The sequence below is a fragment of the Nerophis ophidion genome, linkage group LG01 (genome assembly GCF_033978795.1).
Source record: "Nerophis ophidion isolate RoL-2023_Sa linkage group LG01, RoL_Noph_v1.0, whole genome shotgun sequence".
Lineage (NCBI taxonomy): Eukaryota > Metazoa > Chordata > Actinopteri > Syngnathiformes > Syngnathidae > Nerophis > Nerophis ophidion.
Genome location: NC_084611.1, coordinates 41263597 through 41287254, shown reverse-complemented (window position 1 = coordinate 41287254; position 23658 = coordinate 41263597). Strand labels below are relative to the sequence as shown.

Here is a 23658-nt window from a genome sequence, read left to right as displayed (position 1 = left end):
GATATTTTTCCGATTCAGAACGATTATGTATTCATTCAATACATAGGATTTCAGCAGGATCTACTCCAGTCTGCTGAAACGCTAGCAGAGTAGCAGATTTTTTTTTTAAACTTTTATAATTGTAAAGGACAATGTTTTATCAACTGATTGCAATAATGTAAATTTGTTTTAACTATTAAACAAACCAAAAATATGACTTATTTTATCTTTGTGAAAATATTGGACACAGTGTGTTGTCAAGCTTATGAGATGCGATGCATGTGTAAGCCACTGTGACACTATTGTTCTTTTTTATTATTTTTATAAATGTGTAATGATAAAGTCAGTGAGGGATTTTCAATCACTGCTATTCTGAAATTATAATTAATATTGATACTGTTGTTGATAGTATTCATTTTTGTTTCATTACTTTTGGTTTGTTTTGTGTCGTGTTTGTCTCCTCTCAATTGCTCTGTTTATTGCAGTTCTGAGTGTTGCTGGGTCAGGTTTGGTTTTGGAATTGGATTGCATTGTTATGGTATTGCTGTATAGTGGTTTGTTGGATTGATTAAAAAAAAAAAAAAAAAGAGATTTTAAAAAAAAGAGAATCGATTCTGAATCGCAAAACGTATACAATTCGATTCGTATTCGAATCGATTTTTTCCCACACCCCATTTTTTATCCTTAAGGCTCCTAAAATTTTAAAAATAAGTTAAATTATTATTATTATTTTTTATTTAATGCTTACAGTAAATCTCTATATCAACTTGAGGTTGATATAAAGTAAAACAAATAAGGTTTTATGCCTTTTCTGTCAAAGAAAACTTTGTTTTTTATAGTAAAACTAAAATATGCAGTATTTAGATAGATAGATAGTACTTTATTGATTCCTTCAGGAGAGTTCATTTATTTAGCCATTAAAGCCCTCAAAGATCAATAATGCAGGACACCAGTGATTTTAATTATTTAATATTTTTGAGTAATCACAGTGAAAAGTTAAATAAAATCCTACTAAATATATTGGAGATCCGAAAGGTTCCCCAATCAAAGTGATGCAATTTTATTAGGTCTTTTTTTACTTTTAACACTTACATTTCAAGATCAGCTTCCAATATATCTGTCGATTTTAAGTTTGAACTATTTTTTTGTTTGTTTTATGCTGTTTTGTCAAAACCTTGATATTTTTATATGGCAACCACACAACATATGCAATATTTTTTCCACATAAAACATTTTAAAGGGATAATTTTAATAATTCATTATAACATAGATTTTTTTTTTTGTCCTTTTTTTTTTTTGGAGCAATGGAAAAAAAAGAAAATAAAGACAAAATGAAAATAAAAACTGCCTGCATGGCAGCTTTGTGTCAACATTGCCACTTTTTCTCATTAGATTTGACCTCATTCTTCTTTTTTAAGATTTTTGCAATACTATCAATTTTGCAATATTTGCAAAATGTGTGGCGGGCCGCACTTTGGACACCCCTGCCCTACAGGACTCCCCGAGGGACACAGTCCAATGCCTTCTCCAAGTCCAGAAAGCACTTGTAGACTGGTTGGGCAAACTCCCATGCACCCTCAAGGACCCTGCCCAGAGTATAGAGCTGGTCCACAGTTCCACGACCAGGACGAAAAACCACACTGTTCCTCTTAAATCCCAGGTTAAAAAACCCTGAAATCCTTAAAGTTCTATGATGGCTCCAGCTTGACCCTGGAACAGATCATTTCTATTTACATTGTCTCCTATGGGGACAAAAGGCTTCCAAAAACCGTTAAATTGAGTTTCCATTTTAGTTGCGTTTGTGAGGACACCGGTGCCAAAAAAAGTCACCGTTGTTAAAAAAGTCACGTTTGATGACAAAATTATACAACCAGCGCGTGGGTAACTTTATCACATCAGGCTAGCTCTTTGCCCTTGCCCGCATTGAAATGGAACACTTTTTACTGGGAACCCATTTATGGTCGGCAAGTCTCAATGGGACCCCCTTTTTGGCGGCGCGCTGGGCTGCTAGGCGACGCGTGACGCAGAGTGGGTGACGTCACTCGCGCATACAAACACAGGAGTTGTGCAAGATTTGACAGGAAGGACGTTTTAGGCCATTTATATCCACACTCCACACAAACACACTCCCACACCATCACTTGAGCTGTAACATAAACACACACACACACTTTTGCAGCAGGTGTGTTGGTCCAGACCCAAAAACTGTACGCGTCCCCCCAAGTGGACACCAGGCAACGTGACGGGCTGGAGCTAGCCTGCGGGCCGTCATCCGTTTGGAGCGACACCTGCAGCAATAAAATCAACAAACTGAATTTCTAAGGCGGGATGGATCACCAGGGAGTGTGAAACCAAGGAACGTTGACGCTGATGGCCCGCAGACGTGTTTACTGTTTGCACACGGACGCACTGAATAATTATGCTTTTTTAGCAGCTCTGATTGCTGCATTTCATACAGGCTGCCCATTTATTTGGCCTCGGGCAAGTGAGCTCCAGAAGAACTTGCGAGCTCCCAACAGTGGATGGCGAGAATATATATATATTATATATATATATATATATATATATATATACATATATATATTATATATATGTATAATATATATATGTACATATATATATATATATATATATATATATATATATATATATATATATATATATATATATATATATATATATATATATATATATATATATATATATATATACACACACATATATATATACACACATACTGTATATATATGTATATAGTCATGGTCAAATGTTTGCATACACTAGTAAAGAACATACTGTCATGGCTGTCTTGAGTTTCCAATAAGTTCTACAACTATTTCTTTTGTTTTTGTTTTTATAGAGTGATTTGAGCACATACTTGTTGGTCACAAAAAAACATTCATGAAGTCTGGTTCTGTTGGCAGGTCTTTTGGTCACAATAATTTGAGGGTTATTTTTCTACAAACCCTGTTTCCATATGAGTTGGGAAATTGTGCTAGATGTAAATATAAATGGAATACAATGATTTGCAAAACCTTTTCAACCCATATTCAGTTGAATGCACTACAAATACAATATATTTGATGTTCAAACTCATAAACTTATTTTTTTGTGCAAATAATAATTAACTTTGAATTTCATGGCTGCAACACGTGCCAAAGTAGTTGGGAAAGGACATGTTCACCACTGTGTTACATCACCTTTTCTTTTAACCACACTCAATAAACGTTTGGGAACTGAGGAAACTAATTGTTGAAACTTTAAAAGTGGAATCCTTTACCATTCTTGTTTTATGTAGAGCTTCAGTCGTTCAACAGTCCGGGGTCTCCGCTGTCGTATTATACGCTTCATAATGTGCCACATATTTTCGATGGGAGACAGGTCTAGACTGCAGGCGGGCCAGGAAAGTACCCACACTCTTTTTTTATGAAGCCACGCTAATGTAATACGTAATGAATGTGGCTTGGCATTGTCTTGCTGAAATAAGCAGGGGCGTCCATGAAAAAGACGGCGCTTAAATGGCAGCTTATGTTGTTCCAAAACCTGCATGTACTTTCAGCATTAATGGTGCCTTCACAGATGTGTAAGTTACCCATGCCTTGGGCACTAATACACCCCCATACCATCACAGATGCTGGCTTTTGAACTTTGCGTCCATACCAGTCTGGATGGTTTGCTTCTTCCCCTTTGGTCCGGATGACACAATGTCGAATATTTCCAAAAACAATTTTAAATGTGGACCCGTCAGACCACAGAAAACTTTTCCACTTCGCATCAGTCCATCTTAGATGATCTCGGGTCCAGAGAAGCCGGCAGCGTTTCTGGATGTTGTTGATAAATGGCTTTCGCTTTGCATAGTAGAGCTTTAACTTGCACTTACAGATGTAGCGACCAACTGTATTTAGTGACAGTGGTTTTCTTAAGTGTTCCTGAGCCCATGTGGTGATATCCTTTAGAGATTGATGTCGCTTTTTGATATAGTGCCGACTGAGGGATCAAAGGTCACATTCATTCAATGTTGGTTTCCGGCCATGCCGCTTACGTGGAGTGGTTTCTCCAGATTCTCTTAACCTTTTGATGATATTATGGACCGTAGATGTGGAAATCTCTAAATGTCTTGCAATTGCACTTTGAGAAACGTTGTTCTTAAACTGTTTGACTATTTGCTCACGCAGTTGTGGACAAAGGGGTGTACCTCGCCCCATCCTTTCTTGCGAAAGACTGAGCATTTTTTTGGGAAGCTGTTTTTATACCCAATCATGGCACCCACCTGTTCCCAATTAGCCTGCACACCTGTCGGATGTTCCAAATAAGTGTTTGATGAGTATTCCTCAACTTTATCAGTATTTATTGCCACCTTTCCCAACTTATTTGTCACGTGTTGCTGGCATCAAATTCTAAAGTTAATGATTATTTGCAAGAAAAAAAATGTTTATCAGTTTGAACATCAAATGTGTTGTCTTTGTAGCATATTCAACTGAATATGGGTTGAAAATGATTTGCAAATCATTGTATTCCGTTTATATTTTACATCTAAAACAATTTCCCAACTCATATGGAAACGTGGTCTTCTTTATTTTGTATTTCAAGTTATCATTACATATATGTCAGCCCATCAATGTTTCCACAGGGTGAGGACATTGATGGGCTGACTCACTGTCTCACAGATTACCTCAACTTCTGCGTGGACGTGATCTGCCCTGCTAAGACTGTTCGGTGCTACCCTAATAACAAACCCTGGGTAACACAAGAAGTTAAAGCTGTCCTCAACAAGAAGAGAGCTGCCTTCAGGAGTGGAGACAGGGAGGCAATGAGAGCAGCACAGCGTGAGGTGAAACGACGCGTGAGGGAGGCTAAGGACAGCTACAGGAAGAAGCTGGAGCAGAAGCTGCAGCAGAACAACATGAGGGAGGTCTGGGAAGGTGTGAAAACCATCACAGGCCACAAGACAAAGACCAGAGCTGTTGTGGGGACAATAAAGAGGGCCAATGAGATGAATAACTTCTTTAACCGGTTTAACCAGCCCGTGTCCTCTCCGTCCCCCACTTCCCATCACAGCCAACCCCTCTTCTGCTCCCCTCAACGCACCTCCCCCCCAGCCATGGCAGCACCCCCCTCCACCACCTCTACGCAGACATTAGTCATCTCTGCGGACCAGGTCAGAGGTCAACTGAGGAAGCTACAGCCAAGGAAAGCAGCAGGCCCAGACAAGCTGTGCCCCCGACTCCTGAAGACCTGTGCTGCAGAACTGGGTGAACCACTTCAAAGGATCTTCAACCTCAGCCAGCAGCTGGGAAGAGTGCCCACCCTCTGGAAGACGTCATGCATTGTTCCAGTTCCCAAAAAGAACTGCCCCAGTGAGCTGAACGACTACAGACCAGTGGCGCTCACCTCTCATCTAATGAAGACATTGGAGCGGCTATTTCTCAGCCTCCTCAGACCACAGGTGCAACATGCCCAGGACAGCCTGCAGTTTGCGTACCAGGAAGGCGTTGGTGTGGAGGATGCTATCCTTTACCTGCTGCATCGAGCCCACTCACACCTGGATAAGGGAAATGGCACTGTGAGGATCCTGTTCCTGGACTTCTCGAGTGCCTTTAATACCATCCAGCCCCGCCTCCTTCAGGACAAGCTCTACAAAATGCAAGTGGACCCCTGCCTGGTTGCCTGGATTTCGAACTACCTCACCGACAGGCCACAGTACGTCAGACTGAAGGACATCACGTCCGACACTGTGATCAGCAGCACCGGAGCACCGCAGGGAACGGTGCTGGCCCCTCTTCTCTTCACCCTGTACACCGCTGACTTCTGCTACAACTCAGAGCTGTGTCACATCCAGAAGTACGCGGATGACACAGCCATCGTCGGGTGCATCAGGGACGGCAGAGAGGAGGAGTTTCGGAACCTGGTGAGGGACTTTGTTGTCTGGTGCCACACGAACCTCTTGCAGCTCAATCCGTCAAAGACCAAGGAGCTGGTCATTGACTTTGGGAGGTCGAGTCCACGGTCACAACCTATTGTGATCGAGGGAGTTGAGGTACAGACCGTGGACTCATTCAAGTACCTCGGGGTTTGGGTGGACAATAAGCTGGACTGGACTGTTAACACGGACCACCAGTACAAGAAATGACAGAGCAGGCTGTACTTCCTCAGCAGACTGCACTCCTTGAACATTTGTAGAAAACTCCTGTGGATGTACTACCAGTCTGTGGTTGCCAGTGTTCTGTTCTACATGGTAGTGTGCTGGGGGGGCAGTACATCTAAGAAGGACAGCTCCAGACTTGAGAAACTGATCAGGCGGGCCGGTTCTACAATCGGAATGAAACTGGACTCACTGGTGACGGTGGCAGAGAAGAGGACTGTGGACAAACTAGTGAGCATCCTGGATGATGCCAGTCACCCTCTGCATAGCGTTATCAGTAGCCAGAGGAGCCTGTTCAGTGCTAGACTGCTTCATCCCAAGTGCAGGACTAATAGACTCAAGAACTCCTTTGTCCCACACGCCATTAGACTGTACAACTCCTCTCCGGGACGGGGGACGAGGGGTATTAGGATGACAGGGGATGCAAAACATTAACAGTGCAATACGTTTTCATAACATGGTCACTACTGCCTACTTTGTCTTGTTATATTCTTATTTTACTGTTATATTGTTATTCCCATTGTTTTTATTCTTTTTGTAATATTTCTCTATTTTGTTTCCTTTTAAACCCCCATTATTTACTTTTTACTTTTTTCTTTAAATTGATCTCAACTCTGTACACTGCTGCTGGAATTTTAATTTTCCTGAAGGAACTCTCCTGAAGGAATCAATAAAGTACTATCTATCTATCTATCAATCTATGTATTGTTGCATTTGAGACAGTTGTATTGTTGATAATAGAGGTAATTATTGCTATTATTATCAATCGTGCTATTTCTATTGGTATTTGTATTGCTCCATTTTTAGTGTAATAATGTTCATTGTCATTTCTGTATTATTCATATTTATTCATATTGATTTCATATTTCATATTTATTTCACTAACTGCTTCTTTGCTATCACTTTTACCATCAAATGTTTACACAGTTTGTTGTTGTGTTTGTGATTGTTGTTATCTCTCTGTCTTTAAGTAACCGTGAGTTAATCACTTTAAGTAGCAGCAACATAATCAGCAAACAAGTTCATATTAATTAAAAATAACAAGTTTGGTTGTGGTTGGGGATGGAGCAGGGCGTGGTTGGGGGCGTGGTTAAGAGGGGAGGAGTATATTTACAGCTAGATTCATCAAGTCAAGTATTTCACACACACACACACATATATATATATATATATATATATATATATATATATATATATATATATATATATACTTGACTTTCAGTGAAATCTAGCTATATATATATATATATATATATAATTTATTTTATTATATATATATCAATAAAAGAAATACTTGAATTTCAGTGTTCATTTATTTACACATTTACACACACATAACACTCATCTACTCATTGTTGAGTTAAAGGTTGAATTGTCCATCCTTGTTTTTCTAACCATATGCATGTACAGTAGATGGCAGTATTGTCCTGTTTAAGAGTGTCACAACATTGCTGTTTATGGTAGACGAACTGATTTACGGTAGGAGAAAAAAGACTGCTGTTGTTGTGTGTTGTTACTGCGCTGGGAGGACGTTAATGAAACTGCCTAACAATAAACCTACATAAGAAACCAAGAACTCGCCCTCGATCATTCTACAGTTATAACGTCACTAGGCAGACACGCTGTTAATATTGTGGGAAAGCAAACATGAAAACAGGCTGTGGACACGTCACTCAGGTCCGCATGGAGCTGGAGGGGGCGTGGCCTCCAGCTCCGCCTGAAGTTCGGGAGATTTTCGGAAGAAAATTTGTCCCGGGAGGTTTCGGGAGTCTCCTGGAAAATCCGGGAGGATTGGCAAGTATGAAGATAAACCTGAAGGCAGTCTTCACGGAGGCTTGAAGGACATGAAAAGTTGCTTTGCCACAGGACTTGTTCCTCAGGCGAGCTTATTAGCCGCGAGTGGAGTGCCGCACGAGTCGGCTTCAAAAGAGGAGCACAGTTTGCGGAAAGCATTGGTGGTGGAGGACAGGCTCTGATATTCAACTCGCTGGTCTCTGCGTGAGACCCAGCGGGCGCTCCCACAAATTGCGCTCGTATCGACGAGAGAGGCCTGGCATCGACAGCGCAGCGCATTCGGAAGCGCTTTGACAGCGCCGTGACAAAGCTTCCCTGCTAGACGTCCCGCCATGACAATGGGCCTCTGCCGAGATTATGTCGCTACACGCCTTCCCCTCCAAATACCTTTTTCTGCCGAGGCCCGCCACACTAAGCGTCGACGATACATCAGCCCTATCCTTGACACCGGCTCCATTATTTCATCATTCCCCAGCCGCTCCCCGTCTCCTGCGCCGCTTTAATAGCATCCGCGCCATTCCCACCACGCATTAGCCGGTGCGCTGCGACGCATCACCTCCGGTCGTTATATGACAAGGCCTTATTGTTCTCCAACACGCCGGAGTGTATCCCTTTGCCAGCAAGCGGAGATGGATTATGGAGATGAGCGTGATTATTATGGGCGAGGGCCGGGGAGGTTTGTTTACGGCATCCGCCATGTGGAACAAACATGTTCCAACACGGGGAGGAAGACCACAACACTTAAGTTGCGCATTCTGAGCTTTCATTGTCGCTGCAGAAACAACAGGATTCTGGTCAAATTGGACCCCGGGGGTGACTTAGAATGCGTGACGCAAAACCGAAGTTTGCAATCGCTCAGGACGACAGAAAAAGAATGAAATATCACCGGTGGCCAACACAAGCTCCCAAAGCTTGCTCAATAGTGCCCCTTGTACAAACCCCGTTTCCATAAGAGTTGGGAAATTGTATTAGATGTAAATATAAACGGAATACAATGATTTCCAAATCATTTTCAACCCATATTCAGTTGAATATGTTACAAAGACAACATATTTGATGTTAAAACTTATACACATTTTTTTTTTGCTAATAATCATTAACTTTAGAATTTGATGCCAGCAACACGTGACAAAAAAGTTGGGAGAGGTGGCAATAAATACTAATAAAGCTTAGGAATGCTCATCAAACACTTTTATTTTGAACATCGCACAGGTGTGCAAGCTAATTGGGAACAGGTGGGTGCCATGATTGGGTATAAAAACAGCTTGCATGAAATGCTAAGTAATTCACAAACAAGAAACAAGGATGGGGCAAGGGTCATCAATTTGTAAGCAAATTGTCGAACAGTTTCAGAACAACATTTCTCAACGAGCTATTGCATGCAATTTAGGGATTTTACCATCTACGGTCCGTAAAATCATCAAAAGGTTCAGAGAATCTGGAGAAATCACTGCACGTAAGCGATGTTATTACGGACTTTTGACCCCCCAGGCGGTACTGCATCAAAAACGGACATCAGTGTGTAAAGGATATCACCACATGGGCTCAGGAACACTTCATAAAACCACTCTCAGTAATTACAGTTGGTTTGTCGCTACATCTGTAAGTGCAAGTTAAAACTCTACTATGCAAAGTGAAAGCCATTTATCAACAACATGCAGGAACGCTGCCGGCTTCGCTGGGCCCGAGCTCATCTCAGATGGACTGATGCAAAGTGGAAAAGTGTTTTGTGGTCTGACCAGTCCACATTTCAAATTATATTTGGAAAGTGTGGACGTGGTATCCTCCGGAACAAAGAGGAAAATAACCATCCGGATTGTTATAGGCGCAAAGTTCAAAAGCCAGCATCTCTGATGGTATGGGGGTGTGTTAGTTCCCAAGGCATGGGTAACTAACACATCTGTGAAGGTACCTCTAATGCTGAATGGTCCATACAGGTTTTGGAGCAACATATGTCGTCATCCAAGCAACATTATCATGGACGCACCTGCTTATTTCAGAAAAACAATGCCAAGCCACGTGTTACAACACCGTGGCTTCGTAGTAAAAGAGTGTGGGTACTTTCCTGGCCCGCTTGCAGTCCAGACATGTCTCCCATCGAAAATGTGTGGCGCATTATGAAGCGTTAAATACAACAAGACCCCGGACTGTTGAAAAACCTAAGCTGTACATCAAGCAAGAATGGTAAAGAATTCCACTTTCAAAGCTTCAACAATTAGTTTCCTCAGTTCCCAAACATTTATTGAGTGTTGTTAAAAGAAAAGGTGATGTAACACAGTGGTGAACATGCCCTTTCCCAACTACTTTGGCACGTGTTGCAGCCATGAAATTCAAAGTTAATGATTATTTGCAAATCTGTCCTTTTTCGCCCATCAATCAATCAATTTTTTACTGGGTAAATACATTTTTGATTATTTTTTTATTATAATTTTTTTTAATCTTTCCTTTTTTGCCCATCCATCCATCCATTTTCTACCGCTTGTTATTGTGTAAAAAAAATATATATTTAATTTTTTTATTTTTTTATCATTTTTTTAATCCGTCCTTTTTTGCCCATCCATCAATCCTTTTTCTACCTTTTGTTACCGGGTAAAATTATATATATATATATATATATATTTTTTTTTTTTTTTTTTTTTTTTTATTGCTATCATTATTATTATTATTATTATTAATATTTAATATGTCCTTCTTTCGCCCATCCGTCAATCCATTTTCTACTGCTTGTTACTGAGTAAAAATATATATATATATATATACTGTATATTTATTATTATTTTTTTTTTTTTTTTTTTTTAATCTGTCCTTTTTCACCCATCCATCAAGCCTTTTTCTACCGCTTGTTGCTGAGTAAAAAAAATATATATATATCATTTTTTTTAGTTTTTACTTTTTGTACTCCATCCTTTGTTGCCCATTCATCAATCATTTTTCTACCGTTTGTTACTGGGTAAAAAAAATCTTTTTTTTTTTTTTTTTTTAAAAACATAATTTGTCCTTTTCTTCCATCCATCAATCCTTTTTTACCACTTGTTACTGAGTAAAAAAAAATATATGTAAAAAATTTTTGTAATTATTTTTTTTTTTTTTACTCTTTCCTTTTTTGCCCATCCATCAAGCCTTTTTCTACCGTTTGTTACCTGGTAAAATATATATATAAATATTTTTTTATTATTATTATTTTTAATCTGTAATTTTTTGCCCATCCATCCATCCATTTTCTACCGCTTGTTACTGAGTAAAAAAAAAAACGTATTTTTTTTTTTGTTTTAATCTTTTTTAATCTATCCTTTTTCACCCATTCATCAATCCTTTTTCTACCACTTTTTACTGGGTAAAAAAAAATACATATACATATATATATATTTTTTTTTTTTTTTCTTTTTTTTTTTTTTTTGTGTGTGTATTTTTTTATCTGTCCTTTTTCACCCAACCATCAATTCATTTTCAACCACTTGTTCCCGAGTAAAAAAAATATATAAATTTTTTCATTATTATTTTTTTAATTTCTTTTTTTTACCAATCCATCCATCATTTTTTACTTGTTACTGAGTAAGATTTTGTTATTCATTTTTTGTAGATATTTTTTGTGATAATATTTTTTTCAAATCTGTCCTTTTTCGCCCATTACATCAATTCTTTTTCAACCGCCTGTTTCTGGGTCTCCCCGCCGCTCAAGCATATCACATTTTCCCATCGATAAGGTGATGTCATCATCCTTGCGCCGCAAAGTGGGGTAGGAGCGCGGCAAGTGCGGCACTCTTTCAGTCAATTAATGCACGAGGGGAAAACATGGCGAAATTGATGGGGAAACGTAACAAATATATAAACTTCGACTGTAGAGATTTCATCAGTGGACATGTTACTTTTATATATATATATATGACTATATATATATATATATATATATATATATATAGTCATATATATAGGACACGCACTTGACCACCCCCTACAGGACTGGAGTGGAACTGCGCCACACATAATGCACGGTTTAGGATTGTTGGGCCTGTCAGCTGAATGATCGATTTTTTCCAGTTTGTTCATTTTTGGCAACTTATTTGCCTTATGGACAATCTTCTTGAACTCATAACAAGCGTTTTAGGACAAAATACTCCGCAGACCGTCAGAGATGGTGTGAAATCGAAGGGTTATTTTCTTTTTTTTGTCAAAGCGAGTCAAAAAGGACGGAAAGAGGGCTCACTTGCAGAGGGTGTTTCGGCGTGCACGGGAGGCGTGGAGGGGACGAAGGAGGGGAAGAAGAAGGATCTCAGGGAGTGCTCGGTGTGCAGGGGCGAGCGCTGCGTTGGCAGGTTCTCGCAGCTGCCCACGCTGCTGTGGATCTTAAGGTTTAAGGGCTTGGTCTTCTTCTTGGCTCTGAGGGAGAAGAAAACACACACACACACACACAAAAAGACACAAATTGTGTTAAACTCTTGTTGATAAAAACCTGCGAAAAGAGTGAAAGAAGCTTAACATGACACTGGCCACAACATTGTAATACTATTCCCCTTCAAATACAACATAATCATGACATCAGGAGGTTTCCTACAGCCACAGCTGTTGGTGACAATAGTATATCCGCCGAAGAATTTGCGTCCTAGGCAGGGGACATTTGTTTTTAGGCTATTTCTTTGTCAGCGTTACACAAATGTAAATTGTAATTTAAATTTGTGTTTTACATTTTGTTTGAGAAGGGGTTGTATTTTTTTGTCAAAGTTGTTATCACATTTTGGAAAAAAAAAAAACTTGACGGTATACTCGAAACACAAATGTCCATTGCAGTGGACATTGTTTTTTGTCTATTTCTTTATTCTATTTCTGTTGTCAGCGTTGCACATTCTGAGGGGAAAAAAACAGTGTTACGCAAAATACAAATGCCTATGTGGACATTGTTTTGTCTATTTCCCTTTAGATTTCTTTTGTCAGTTACACACACACACACACATATACATATATATATATATATATATATATATATATATATATATATATATAGTTTAAAAAAATGTAATTTATAATATGAGGGGATGGAGGATTTTAGGACAAAAAAAACCGTGTACCTGGATGAGAAATAGTAATAGAGAGGGGGGGTTGCCCACATCTGAGGTCCTCTCCAAGGTTTCTCATAGTCAGCATTGTCACTGGCGTCCTACTGGATGTGAATTCTCTCTGCCCACTGGGTGTGAGTTTTCCTTGCCCTTTTGTGGGTTCTTCCGAGGATGTTGTAGTCGTAATGATTTGTGCAGTCCTTTGAGACATTTGTGATTTGGGGCTATATAAATAAACATTGATTGATTGATTGATAATACTTTTATGGGACAACATTGTAATTTTATGTGGGGGAAAAAATGCCTACCTCTAAGTAAATATTTTAAGAGATCATACTGCAATTTATAACAAAAAACGGTGCACATTTACAAGGAAAAGTAATCATTTTATGGGACAATACTGCAATTTTACGACAAAAAAGTGTGTAGCTCTACAATAAAAAGCAATCATTTTATAAGACAACACTGCAATTTTGAGGAAAAAAGTGTACCACTAGAGTAAAAGTACTAACTGAATGAGACAATACTGCAATTTTAAGAGGCAAAATGTTTTCTAAAAATATCAAAATGTTAGAATACATTTTACAAGATAAAATTGCAATACAGGATGACAGAGGATTTTACTACAAAAAAGTGTGTTCCCTGATGAGAAAAAGTAATTTTATGGGACAATACTTTCACGTTGCGACAAAAAATGCGTACCTCTAAGAGAAAAAGTAATTATTTTACGAGACAATACAAATTACAAGAAAAAAAACATGTTTGTCACCACAGGAAAAAATGATTACTACATGAGACAGTAGTGAAATTTTACGAGGGAAAAATGGCAATATCACAAAAATCATTTCAGAATAAATGTGTTTTGTAATGTAAGAGGATAGAGGATATTAGGACAAAAAAGCGTGCACATGGATGAATAAGGTAATAATTTTATGGGATACAATTGTAATTTTATGAGGAAAAAAAGTGCGTACTTTCAAGTATATATTTTTGATAATATTTAATAAATATTATTTTATTTACACCAAAAAAGTGTGAATCCATACGGGACTTTAAAAAAAATTCACAAAACATCAGGAGGTCGCAAAAGTAAGAATATTAAGAAAAACATTTTAGAATAAATGTGTTTTGTAATATGAGAGAACAGAGGATTTCAGGACAAAAAAGCATGTAAATTGATGAGAAAAAGTAATCATTTCATGGGACAACATTGTAATTTTATGAGGGGGAAAAGCGCATACTTTTAAGCAAACATTTTAATAATATTTAATACATTTTATTTTATTTACACCAGAAAAAAGTGTGTATCTCTATGGGATTTTTTTGTAATTTTTCACAAAACATCAGGATATACAGTACGATAGATAGTACTTTATTGATTCAGTCAGGAGAGTTCCCTCAGGAAAATTAATATTAAAATAAAACGCCTCAGCCCTGCAATTAGGTGGCGACTTGTCCAGGGTGTACGCCGCCTTCCGCCCGATTGTAACTGAGATAGGCACCACCACCCCCCGCGACCCCAAAGGGAATAAGTGGTAGAAAATGGATGGATGGATGGATAAAACGCCTCACTCGGGAGGTGTTTCGGGCACGTCCGACCGGCAGGAGATCACGGGGAAGACCCAGGACACGTTGACAAGACAATGTCCGGCTGGCCTGGGAACATCTCGGGATCTCCCGGGAGGAGCTGGACGAAGTGGCTGGGGAGAAGAAATTCAAGGCTTCTCTGCTTAGGCTGCTGCCCCCGTGACCCGACCTTGGATAAGCGGAAGAAGATGGATGGAAATATTATTTTATTTACACAAAAAAGTGCGTATCTCTACGGGAATTAAAAAAAAAACATTCGCAAAACATCAGGAGGCCGCCTGAGGCGACATTCGCCCCACCCGTCCATGTACTTCAGGGGTCACCAACCTTTTAGAAAACAAGAGCTACTTCTTGGGTACTGATTAATGTGAAGGGCTACCAGTTTGATACACACTTAAATAAATTGCCAGAAATAGCCAATTTGCTCAATTTACCTTTAATAAATAAATCTATATGTATAAAAAAATGGGTATTTCGGTCCGTCATACATTTTTTTTCATTTTACGGAAGGTTTTTTGTAGAGAATAAATGATGAAAAAAACACTTAATTGAACGGATTAAAAGAGGAGAAAACACGAAAAAAAAGAAAATTTAATTTTGAAACATAGTTTATCTTCAATTTCGACTCTTTAAAATTCTAACTTCTACTGAAAAAAATTAAAAGAAAAACTGCTAATTCGAATCTTTTTGAAAAAATTAACAAAATAATTCATGGAAGATCATTAGTAATTTTGCCTGATTAAAATTAATTTCAGCATTTTGATTACATGTTTTAAATAGGTTAAAATCCAAGCTGCACTTTGTTAGAATATATAACAAAGTGGACCAAGCTATATTTCTAAAAAGGCAAATCATTATTTCTTCTAGAGTTTCCAGAACAGAAATTTTAAAAGAAATTCAAAAGACTTTGAAATACGATTTAAATTTAATTCTACAGATTTTCTAGATTGGCCAGAATAGTTTTTGGGAATTTTAATCATAATAAGTTTGAAGAAATATTTCACAAATATTCTTCGTCGAAAAAACAGAAGCTAAAATGAAGAATTAAATTAAAATGTATCTATTATTTTTTACAATAAAAATAATAAAAATACTTGAACATTGATTTAAATTGTCAGGAAAGAAGAAGAAGGAATTTAAAAGGTAAAGGTATATGTGTTTAAAAATCCTAAAATCATTTTTAAGGTTGTATTTTTTCTCTAAAATTGTCTTTCTAAAATTTATGAGAAGCAAAGTAAAAAAATAAATACATTTATTCAAACAAGTGAAGACCAAGTCTTTAAAATATTTTCTTAGATTTTCAAATTCTATTTGAGTTTTGTCTCTGTTAGAATTAAAAATGTCGAGCAAAGAGAGACCACCTTGCTAGTAAATAAATACAATTTAAAAAAGAGAGGCAACTCACTGGTAAGTGCTGCTATTTGAGCTATTTTTAGAACAGGCCAGCGGGCGACTCATCTGGTCCTTACGGGCTACCTGGTGGACGTGGGCACCGCGTTGGTGACTCCTGATCTACGTGGATTGTGACAGGCTCCGCCCCCAGCACCGCCCCGGAGTGCGTTCAGACTTGTGCGACTGCGCGGCGTGGAGAGCAGAAGCGGTGCAACTAAAGCACAGGCGGCGTGACGCTTCATTCATCATTAGGCGACATTCAAGTCAAAAGACCACTTATTTTGAAAAGCCCCTCCCCTCCCCCCACCACCCTTTTGACGGTGTCATGCAATTAAACCTTAAACCCACACTTTATCCCGCTTCCATCCGTGCAACGAGGAAGCAGACTGCCAGGTTAGCGCCTCCTCCGTCAAGCCGCCTTTGTCAGCTGTTCCGATGGGACCTCTTACATGGGAGTCTAAATGAAAGCGTTCATCTGCGGGAATGACGTACAGACGAAGCGCGGGGGGGGGGGGGGGGGGGGGGGGGGTAGAAAAGGACGTCAAAGGTGTGCAAGGGGTGGGCCGGGGCGGCGGGGTAAGGATTCCCGGTTTCGACTTCTTCCCAAGCGGAGCGGGAGTGCCGTGTCGGCGCTCGCGTCATTAGAACGTCTATTCACTGGCGGCTCTCGGGAAGCAGAGGCTTCACGGAGATGCAAAGTAGGAGATTGCAGTGGCGGAGAAGCGCAGAAAGGTGGAGAGGATGAGCCCAGATGGAGTACGCCGCCAGGCAAATGTGTGTATGTATATGTATATATATATATATATATATATATATATATAAAAGAAATACTTGAATTTCAGTGTTCATTTATTTACACATATACACACACATAACACTCATCTACTCATTGTTGAGTTAAGGGTTGAATTGTCCATCCTTATTCTATTCTCTGTCACTATTTTTCTAACCATGCTGTACACCCTCTCTGATGACGCATTGCTGTGTGGCACGCACAAACGTGCTTTCATCAAATGCACTAGAGTCTGGAGTCTTCCATCTCTCCCTAGCTGTCACAGTTTGTTGGTGACGAACCCCAAAATGCAGAGATGGAGGCAGGCATTGAAGAAGAAAACATGATTTAATTAAAACTAAACAAGAACAAACAAAAGGGTACAACAAAAAGCGTGCATGAGGCGGGTAACAAACAAAAGGACCTCAGCATGGAAGCTAGCAAAAATAAAAGGTTTAGCATGGAGGCTAGCATAAACAGAATGGGGAACAGAAGTCATTATGTGTTGTACAAAGACAAAATAGGAAGCAGGGAACAAAAAACAGTAAGCTACAAATATCTAACGTATTATAGTTTACCGCTACGCTGCAACGACACGATACAACACGACAGGAGCGACAATACAATACAGAAGCGACATGCAATACGTGACAATAATCCACCACTGACTGGAGGAACAAAGCAGGGAAAATAGGAGCGGGCTGATTGACACCAGGTGCCAATCAGCCACAGCTGAGGGGAAACAGCGCACAGGGAATAAAACAGGAAACAGACAAAATAAGAGCGCTGACAGGAACTAAAAACAGGAAATACTAAACACACAGAGGAAAAACTAAAACACAAATAAACTGTCAGTGGCAAGCCTGACACTAGCATGGCCCAAAACCGGTCAATCCTTGCTTCCCGAGGAAGATCTTCACTGCACTCTCTAAAAGCCGTAAATGTTATTGTCACATATGCACATACAGTAGATGGCAGTATTGTCATGTTTAAGAGTGTCACAACAATGCTGTTTACGGCAGACGAACTGCTTTACAGTAGACGAAAACGTGACTGCTGTTGTTGTGTGTTACTGCGCTGGGAGGACGTTCATGAAACTGCCTAACAATAAACCCACATAAGAAACCAAGAACTCTCCCTCGATCATTCTACAGTTATAACGTCATTGGGCAGGCACGCTGTTCATATTGTGGGAAAGCGGACGTGAAAACAGCCTGTCCTCACTCAGGTCCGTATGGAGCTGGAGGCGGCGTGGCCTCCAGCTCCGCCTAAATTTTGGGAGATTTTTGGGAGAAAATTTGTCCCGGAAGGTTTCCGGGACAGGCGCTGAATTTTTGGAGTCTCCCGGAAAATCCAGGAGGGTTGGCAAGCATGGTTAGTACGCCCTATTTTGTGTGCGTCTGTAGCTTTAATGCTAATGAGCTTTGGTCAACAATGTTCACGTCTTCATGAAATGAAACAACGGATGCCCGCTAACTTTTTGCAACTCAACGCCAAGAAAAGGAAAATGCTGATTATCGGTCCTGCTAGACACCGACACCTAGTTAAAAATACCAGCTTAACATTTGACAAGCAAACAATTACACAAGGCGACTCGGTCAAGAATCTAGCTATTATCTTCCACCCAACTCTCTCCTTTGAGTCACACATTAAGAGTGTTACTAAAACAGCCTTCTTTCATCTCCGTAATATCGCTGAAATTCGTTCCATTTTGTCCACTAGCGACGCTGAGATCATTATTCATGCCTTCGTTACGTCTCGTCTCCATTACTGTAACATATTAATTTCGGGTCTCCCTATGTCTAGCATTGAAAGATTACAGTTGGTACAAAATGCGGCTGCTAGAGTTTTGACAAGTACAAGAAAGTTTGATCATATTACGCCTATACTGTATGTAGCAGCCCACTTGGAGTAATGACACAAGATGCAGAGAGCTTCCACTGGTGCAAATTGAACTCTCTCCTCCTTTTCTTCTCACAATTTTGACACCGTGAAAACTATGAAGATGGACAGAAAATACAAATGCCCTCGTACCATATTTTCACAAACAAAGCATAAATCGTGTTTACATTTTTAAACTTATGAACACATCTTTTTTAGTAAATAAAAAAATAATGACATTTTCCCATTTGTCTTAAATCAGGGGTCTCCAAACTTTTTCCACTGAGGGCCACAGACTGAAAAATCAATGTATGCGGGGGCCATTTTGATATTTTTCTTTGTTAAAAGTAATACAATAGTTGTTGGTTTTTTACCTTTATGGCTTTCCTCAAGTTTGGTCCTCGGTCTCCGGAAGGGTGTCAGTCATAAAAATGTTAGAAATAAGTCATAAAAAAAAATTTTTTTTCATTTAACACTTGAATCTCGAGATCAACTTCAGGTCTGTCTGTCGTTATAAAAAAAATAATAATAATTTTGTTTTTCATGTTTATGGCCTTTATGTCAGAACCCTTATTTATATGGCAAACACTAGGGCTGCGAATCTTTGGGTGTCCCACGATTCGATTCAATATCAATTCTTGGGGTCGCGATTCGATTATATATCGATTTTTTGGATTCAACGCTATTCTCTAATCAAAAACGATATTTTTCCGATTCAAAACGATTCAGTATTCATTCAAAACATAGGATTTCAGCAGGATCTACCCCAGTCTGCTGACATGCTAGCAGAGTAGTACATTTTTTAAAAAAAAAGCTTTTATAATTTTAAAGGACAATGTTTTATCAACTGATTGCAATAATGTAAATTTGTTTTAACTATTAAACGAACTAAAAATATGACTTATTTTGTCTTTATGAAAACATTGGGACACAGTGTGTTGTCAAGCTTATGAGATGCGATGCAAGTGTAAGCCACTGTGACACTACTGTTCTTTATTTATTTTTATAAATGTCTAATGATAATGTCAATGAGGGATTTTTAAACACTGCTATGCTGAAGTTATAACTAATATTGATACTGTTGTTGATAATATTCATTTTTGTTTCACTACTTTTGGTTTGTTCTGTGTCGTGTTTGTGTCTCCTCTCAATTGCTCTGTTTATTGCAGTTCTGAGTGCTGCTGGGTCAAGTTGGGTTTTGGAATTGGATTGTATTGGTTTGTTGGATTGATAAAAAAATTAAAACTAAAAATAAAATAAATAAATAATTTTTTTTTTTTTTTAAATCGATTTTTTTTTAAATGAGAATCGATTCTGAATCGCAATTCGTTTTTGAATCGTTTTTTTTCCCACACCCCTAGCAAACACACAAACTATGCAACATTTTCCCCCAAAACATTTCAAATTGGAATATTTGACGTGAAGTAATTGGAACCCTAAATAGGTCAATAATTCATAACAATAAACAAAGAATAAGTGTTGAAAATAAGCCAAATGTATATTTATTTTAATTTTACTTTTAACGCTTAAGTCTGTAGATCTCTTGATTATAAGATTTGATCATTTTTTTCATACTTTTTTGTTTGTTTGATGCCCTTTTTGAGAAAGAAAACTTTCTTTTGCACAAAATATGCAATATTATCCCCCCCAAATATTTGAAAGTGAAATTTTTCCAGTGAAGTAATTGGAGCCTTCAGCAGGTCAATAACAGTCCACATGGCAGCTTTGTGTTATTAGTGTCAACATTGCAAATTTTTCTTGTTACATGTCACTGTTTACTCTTTTATTACACTCTTTTATAGTTTACATTTTTATTATAGTATTTTTAGAATGGGCTGGGGGCCATTAACAAATTGGCTGGGAGCCACAAATGGCCCTCGGACCGCACTTTGGACACACCTGTTTTAAAGGCCTACTGAAACCCACTTCTACAGACCACACAGTCTGATAGTTTATAAATCAATGATGAAATATTAACATTGCAACACATGCCAATACGGCCGGTTTAGTTTACTAAATTGCAATTTTAAATTTCCCGCGAGGTATCCTGTTGAAAACGTCGCGGAATGATGACGCGTGCGTGTGATGTCACCAGTGGTAGCGGACATGTTCTCCCAGCACCGATCACGGCTAAAAGTAGTCTGTTTTATCGCATAATTACACAGTATTCTGGACATCTGTGTTGCTGAATCTTTTGCAATTTGTTCAATTAATAATGGAGACTACAAAGAAGAAAGATGTTGGTGGAAAGCGGTGTATTGCGGACACCTTTAGCAACACAAACACAGCCGGTGTTTCTTTGTTTGTTGTGAAGCTTTAATATGGAACAGAGCGGTCAAGCGAACATGGTTCTCCACCACATGTCGACCGGCAGGTTTCGGTGAGAAAATTGTGGTAATAAGTCGGCTCTTACCGTAAACATGAGCGGAGCTTGTGTCGTTCCTCCTGCAGCTGTCAAAGAGGCAGCTGCGACTCTCTTGGCTCCTCCGTGGCTACCCTCAGAGACACTGGCGGTCACCACACCCCTCCGACTTTCAGGTATGACTTTAGAATCTCACTAAAACACTAGTAACACAATAAGCAGATAAGGAATTTTCCTAATTATCCTGGTAAATGTGTCTAATAACATCTGAATCGCTCCCACAGCCCTCGTCCTTTTTTTTCTTCTTCTTGTCCTTCACTTTCACTATCCTCATCCACGAATCTTTCATCCTCGCTCAAATTAATGGGGAAATTGTCGCTTTCTCGGTCACTTTAGCTGCTGGTGGCCATGATTGTAAACAATGTGTGGATGTGAGGAGCCCTACAACCCGTGACGTCACGCGCACATCGTCTGCTACTTCCGGTAAAGGCAAGGCTTTTTTATCAGCGACCAAAAGTTGCGAACTTTATCGTCAATGTTCTCTACTAAATCCTTTCAGCAAAAAATGGCAATATCGCAAAATGATCAAGTATGACACAGAATGGACCTGCTATCCCTGTTTGAATAAAAACATCTAATTTCAGTAGGCCTTTAAACTTATGAACACCTCTTTTTTAGTAAATAATAAATAATGACATGTTCCCATTTGTTTTGATTGAAATTAACCACTTGTTTTAAATGAATAAACTATTAGTCTCCTCCTACCTCCTTCCACTTCGAAGGGCGCTAAGTTTGCTTCGCTTGTTAGCCAAGCTTCCACACACAGCTCGTAGTGACTCTGCTTAAATGTGACACATAAACAACACAAACACGAGGCACAATAAAAAAACTTTTCACAAATATTCACACAGAATAGGACAAATATATCTTTGTCAGCATGTTTTACCAGTCCTGGAGTAACGTGAGTATGCTGTTGATGTCAGATGGAACGACAGCAGGAAGTCAAGCATTAGCAATAAAGGAAGTAACAGAATAAGAGTGGGCTCTTCAAAATAAAGGCACAAAAAAATCGTAAAGTGACAGAACTGCATTTTTCTCAAGAACAAAATTTGCGGCCGTTTACATTGTATATAACTTTATATACATATACACCTATATAAATACCTATACTGGCTCACCTGCACTGGCTTCCTGTGCACTTAAGATGTGACTTTAAGGTTTTACTACTTACGTATAAAATACTACAAGGTCTAGCTCCATCCTATCTTGCTGATTGTATTGTACCATATGTCCCGGCAAGAAATCTGCGTTTAAAGAACTTTGGCTTATTAGTGATTCCCAGAGCCCAAAAAAAAGTCTGCGGGCTATAGAGCGTTTTCTATGGGGGAATCAAGTACTCTGGAATGTTCTATGGGTAACAGTTCGAGAAGCTTCCTCAGTAGAAGCATTTAAGTCCCATCTTAAAACTTATTTGTATACTCTAGTCTTTAAATAGGGGGGGCAGAGGTCCGGTGGCCATGGATGAAGTGCTGGCTGTTCAGAGTCGGGACCTGTGGTGGAACACTCGCTTGTGCATCGGTTGGGGACATTTTCGCGCTGCTGACCCGACTTCGCTCAGGATGGTCTCCTGCTGAACCCACTATGGACTGAATTCTCGATGTTATATTAGATCCACTATGGACTGGACTCTCACTATTATGTTAGATCCACAATGGACTGGACTCTCACTATTATGTTAGATCCACTATAGACTGGACTCTCACTATTATGTTGGATCCACTATGGACTGGACTCTCACTATTATGTTAGATCCACTATGGACTGGACTCTCACTATTATGTTAGATCAACTATGGACTGGACTTTCACACTATTATGTTAGATCAATTATGGACTGGACTCTCACTATTATGTTAGATCCGCTATCGAATGGACTCTCACTATTATGTTACATCCACTATGGACTGGACTCTCAATATTATGTTAGATCGACTATGGACTGGACTCTCACTATTATGTTGGATCCACTATGGACTGGACTCTCACAGTATTATGTTAGATCCACTATGGACTGGACTCTCACTATTATGTTAGATCCACTATGGACTGGACTCTCACACTATAATGTTGGATCCACTATGGACTGGACTCTCACTATTATGTTAGATCCACTATGGACTGGACTCTCACTATTATGCTAGATCCACTATAGACTGGACTCTCACTATTATGTCAGATCCACTATGGACTAAACTCTCACTATTATGTTGGATCCACTAAGGACTGGACTCTCACCATTTATTATGTTAGATCCACTATGGACTGGACTCTCACTATTATGTTAGATCCACAATGGACTACACTCTCACTATTATGTTAGATCCACTATGGACTGGACTCTCACACTATTATGTTGAATCCACAATGGACTGGACTCTCACTATTATGTTAGATCCAATATGGACTGGACTCATACTATTATGTTGGATCCACTATGGACTGGACTCTCACTATTATGTTAGATCCAATATGGACTGGACTGTCACTATTATGTTAGATCCACTATGGACTGGACTCTCACTATTATGTTGGATACACTGTGGACTGGACTCTCACTATTATGTTAGATCCACTATGGACTGGACTCTCAGTATTATGTTAGATCCACTATGGACTGTACCAGGGGTCACCAACGCGGT

At 39.1% G+C, this 23658-nt stretch overlaps 1 protein-coding gene across 3 annotated transcripts in view; it reads right to left on the bottom strand.

Annotated features, from left to right (window-relative positions):
• ksr2 (kinase suppressor of ras 2) overlaps nt 1–23658 on the bottom strand; it is a 262478-nt gene that overhangs the window by 102364 nt on the left and 136456 nt on the right. For all 3 annotated transcript variants that reach the window (XM_061903162.1, XM_061903171.1, XM_061903178.1), the window contains one exon: nt 12120–12292. In XM_061903162.1, the coding sequence (XP_061759146.1) occupies nt 12120–12292 (173 nt within the window). The remainder of the gene's footprint in view (nt 1–12119; nt 12293–23658) is intronic.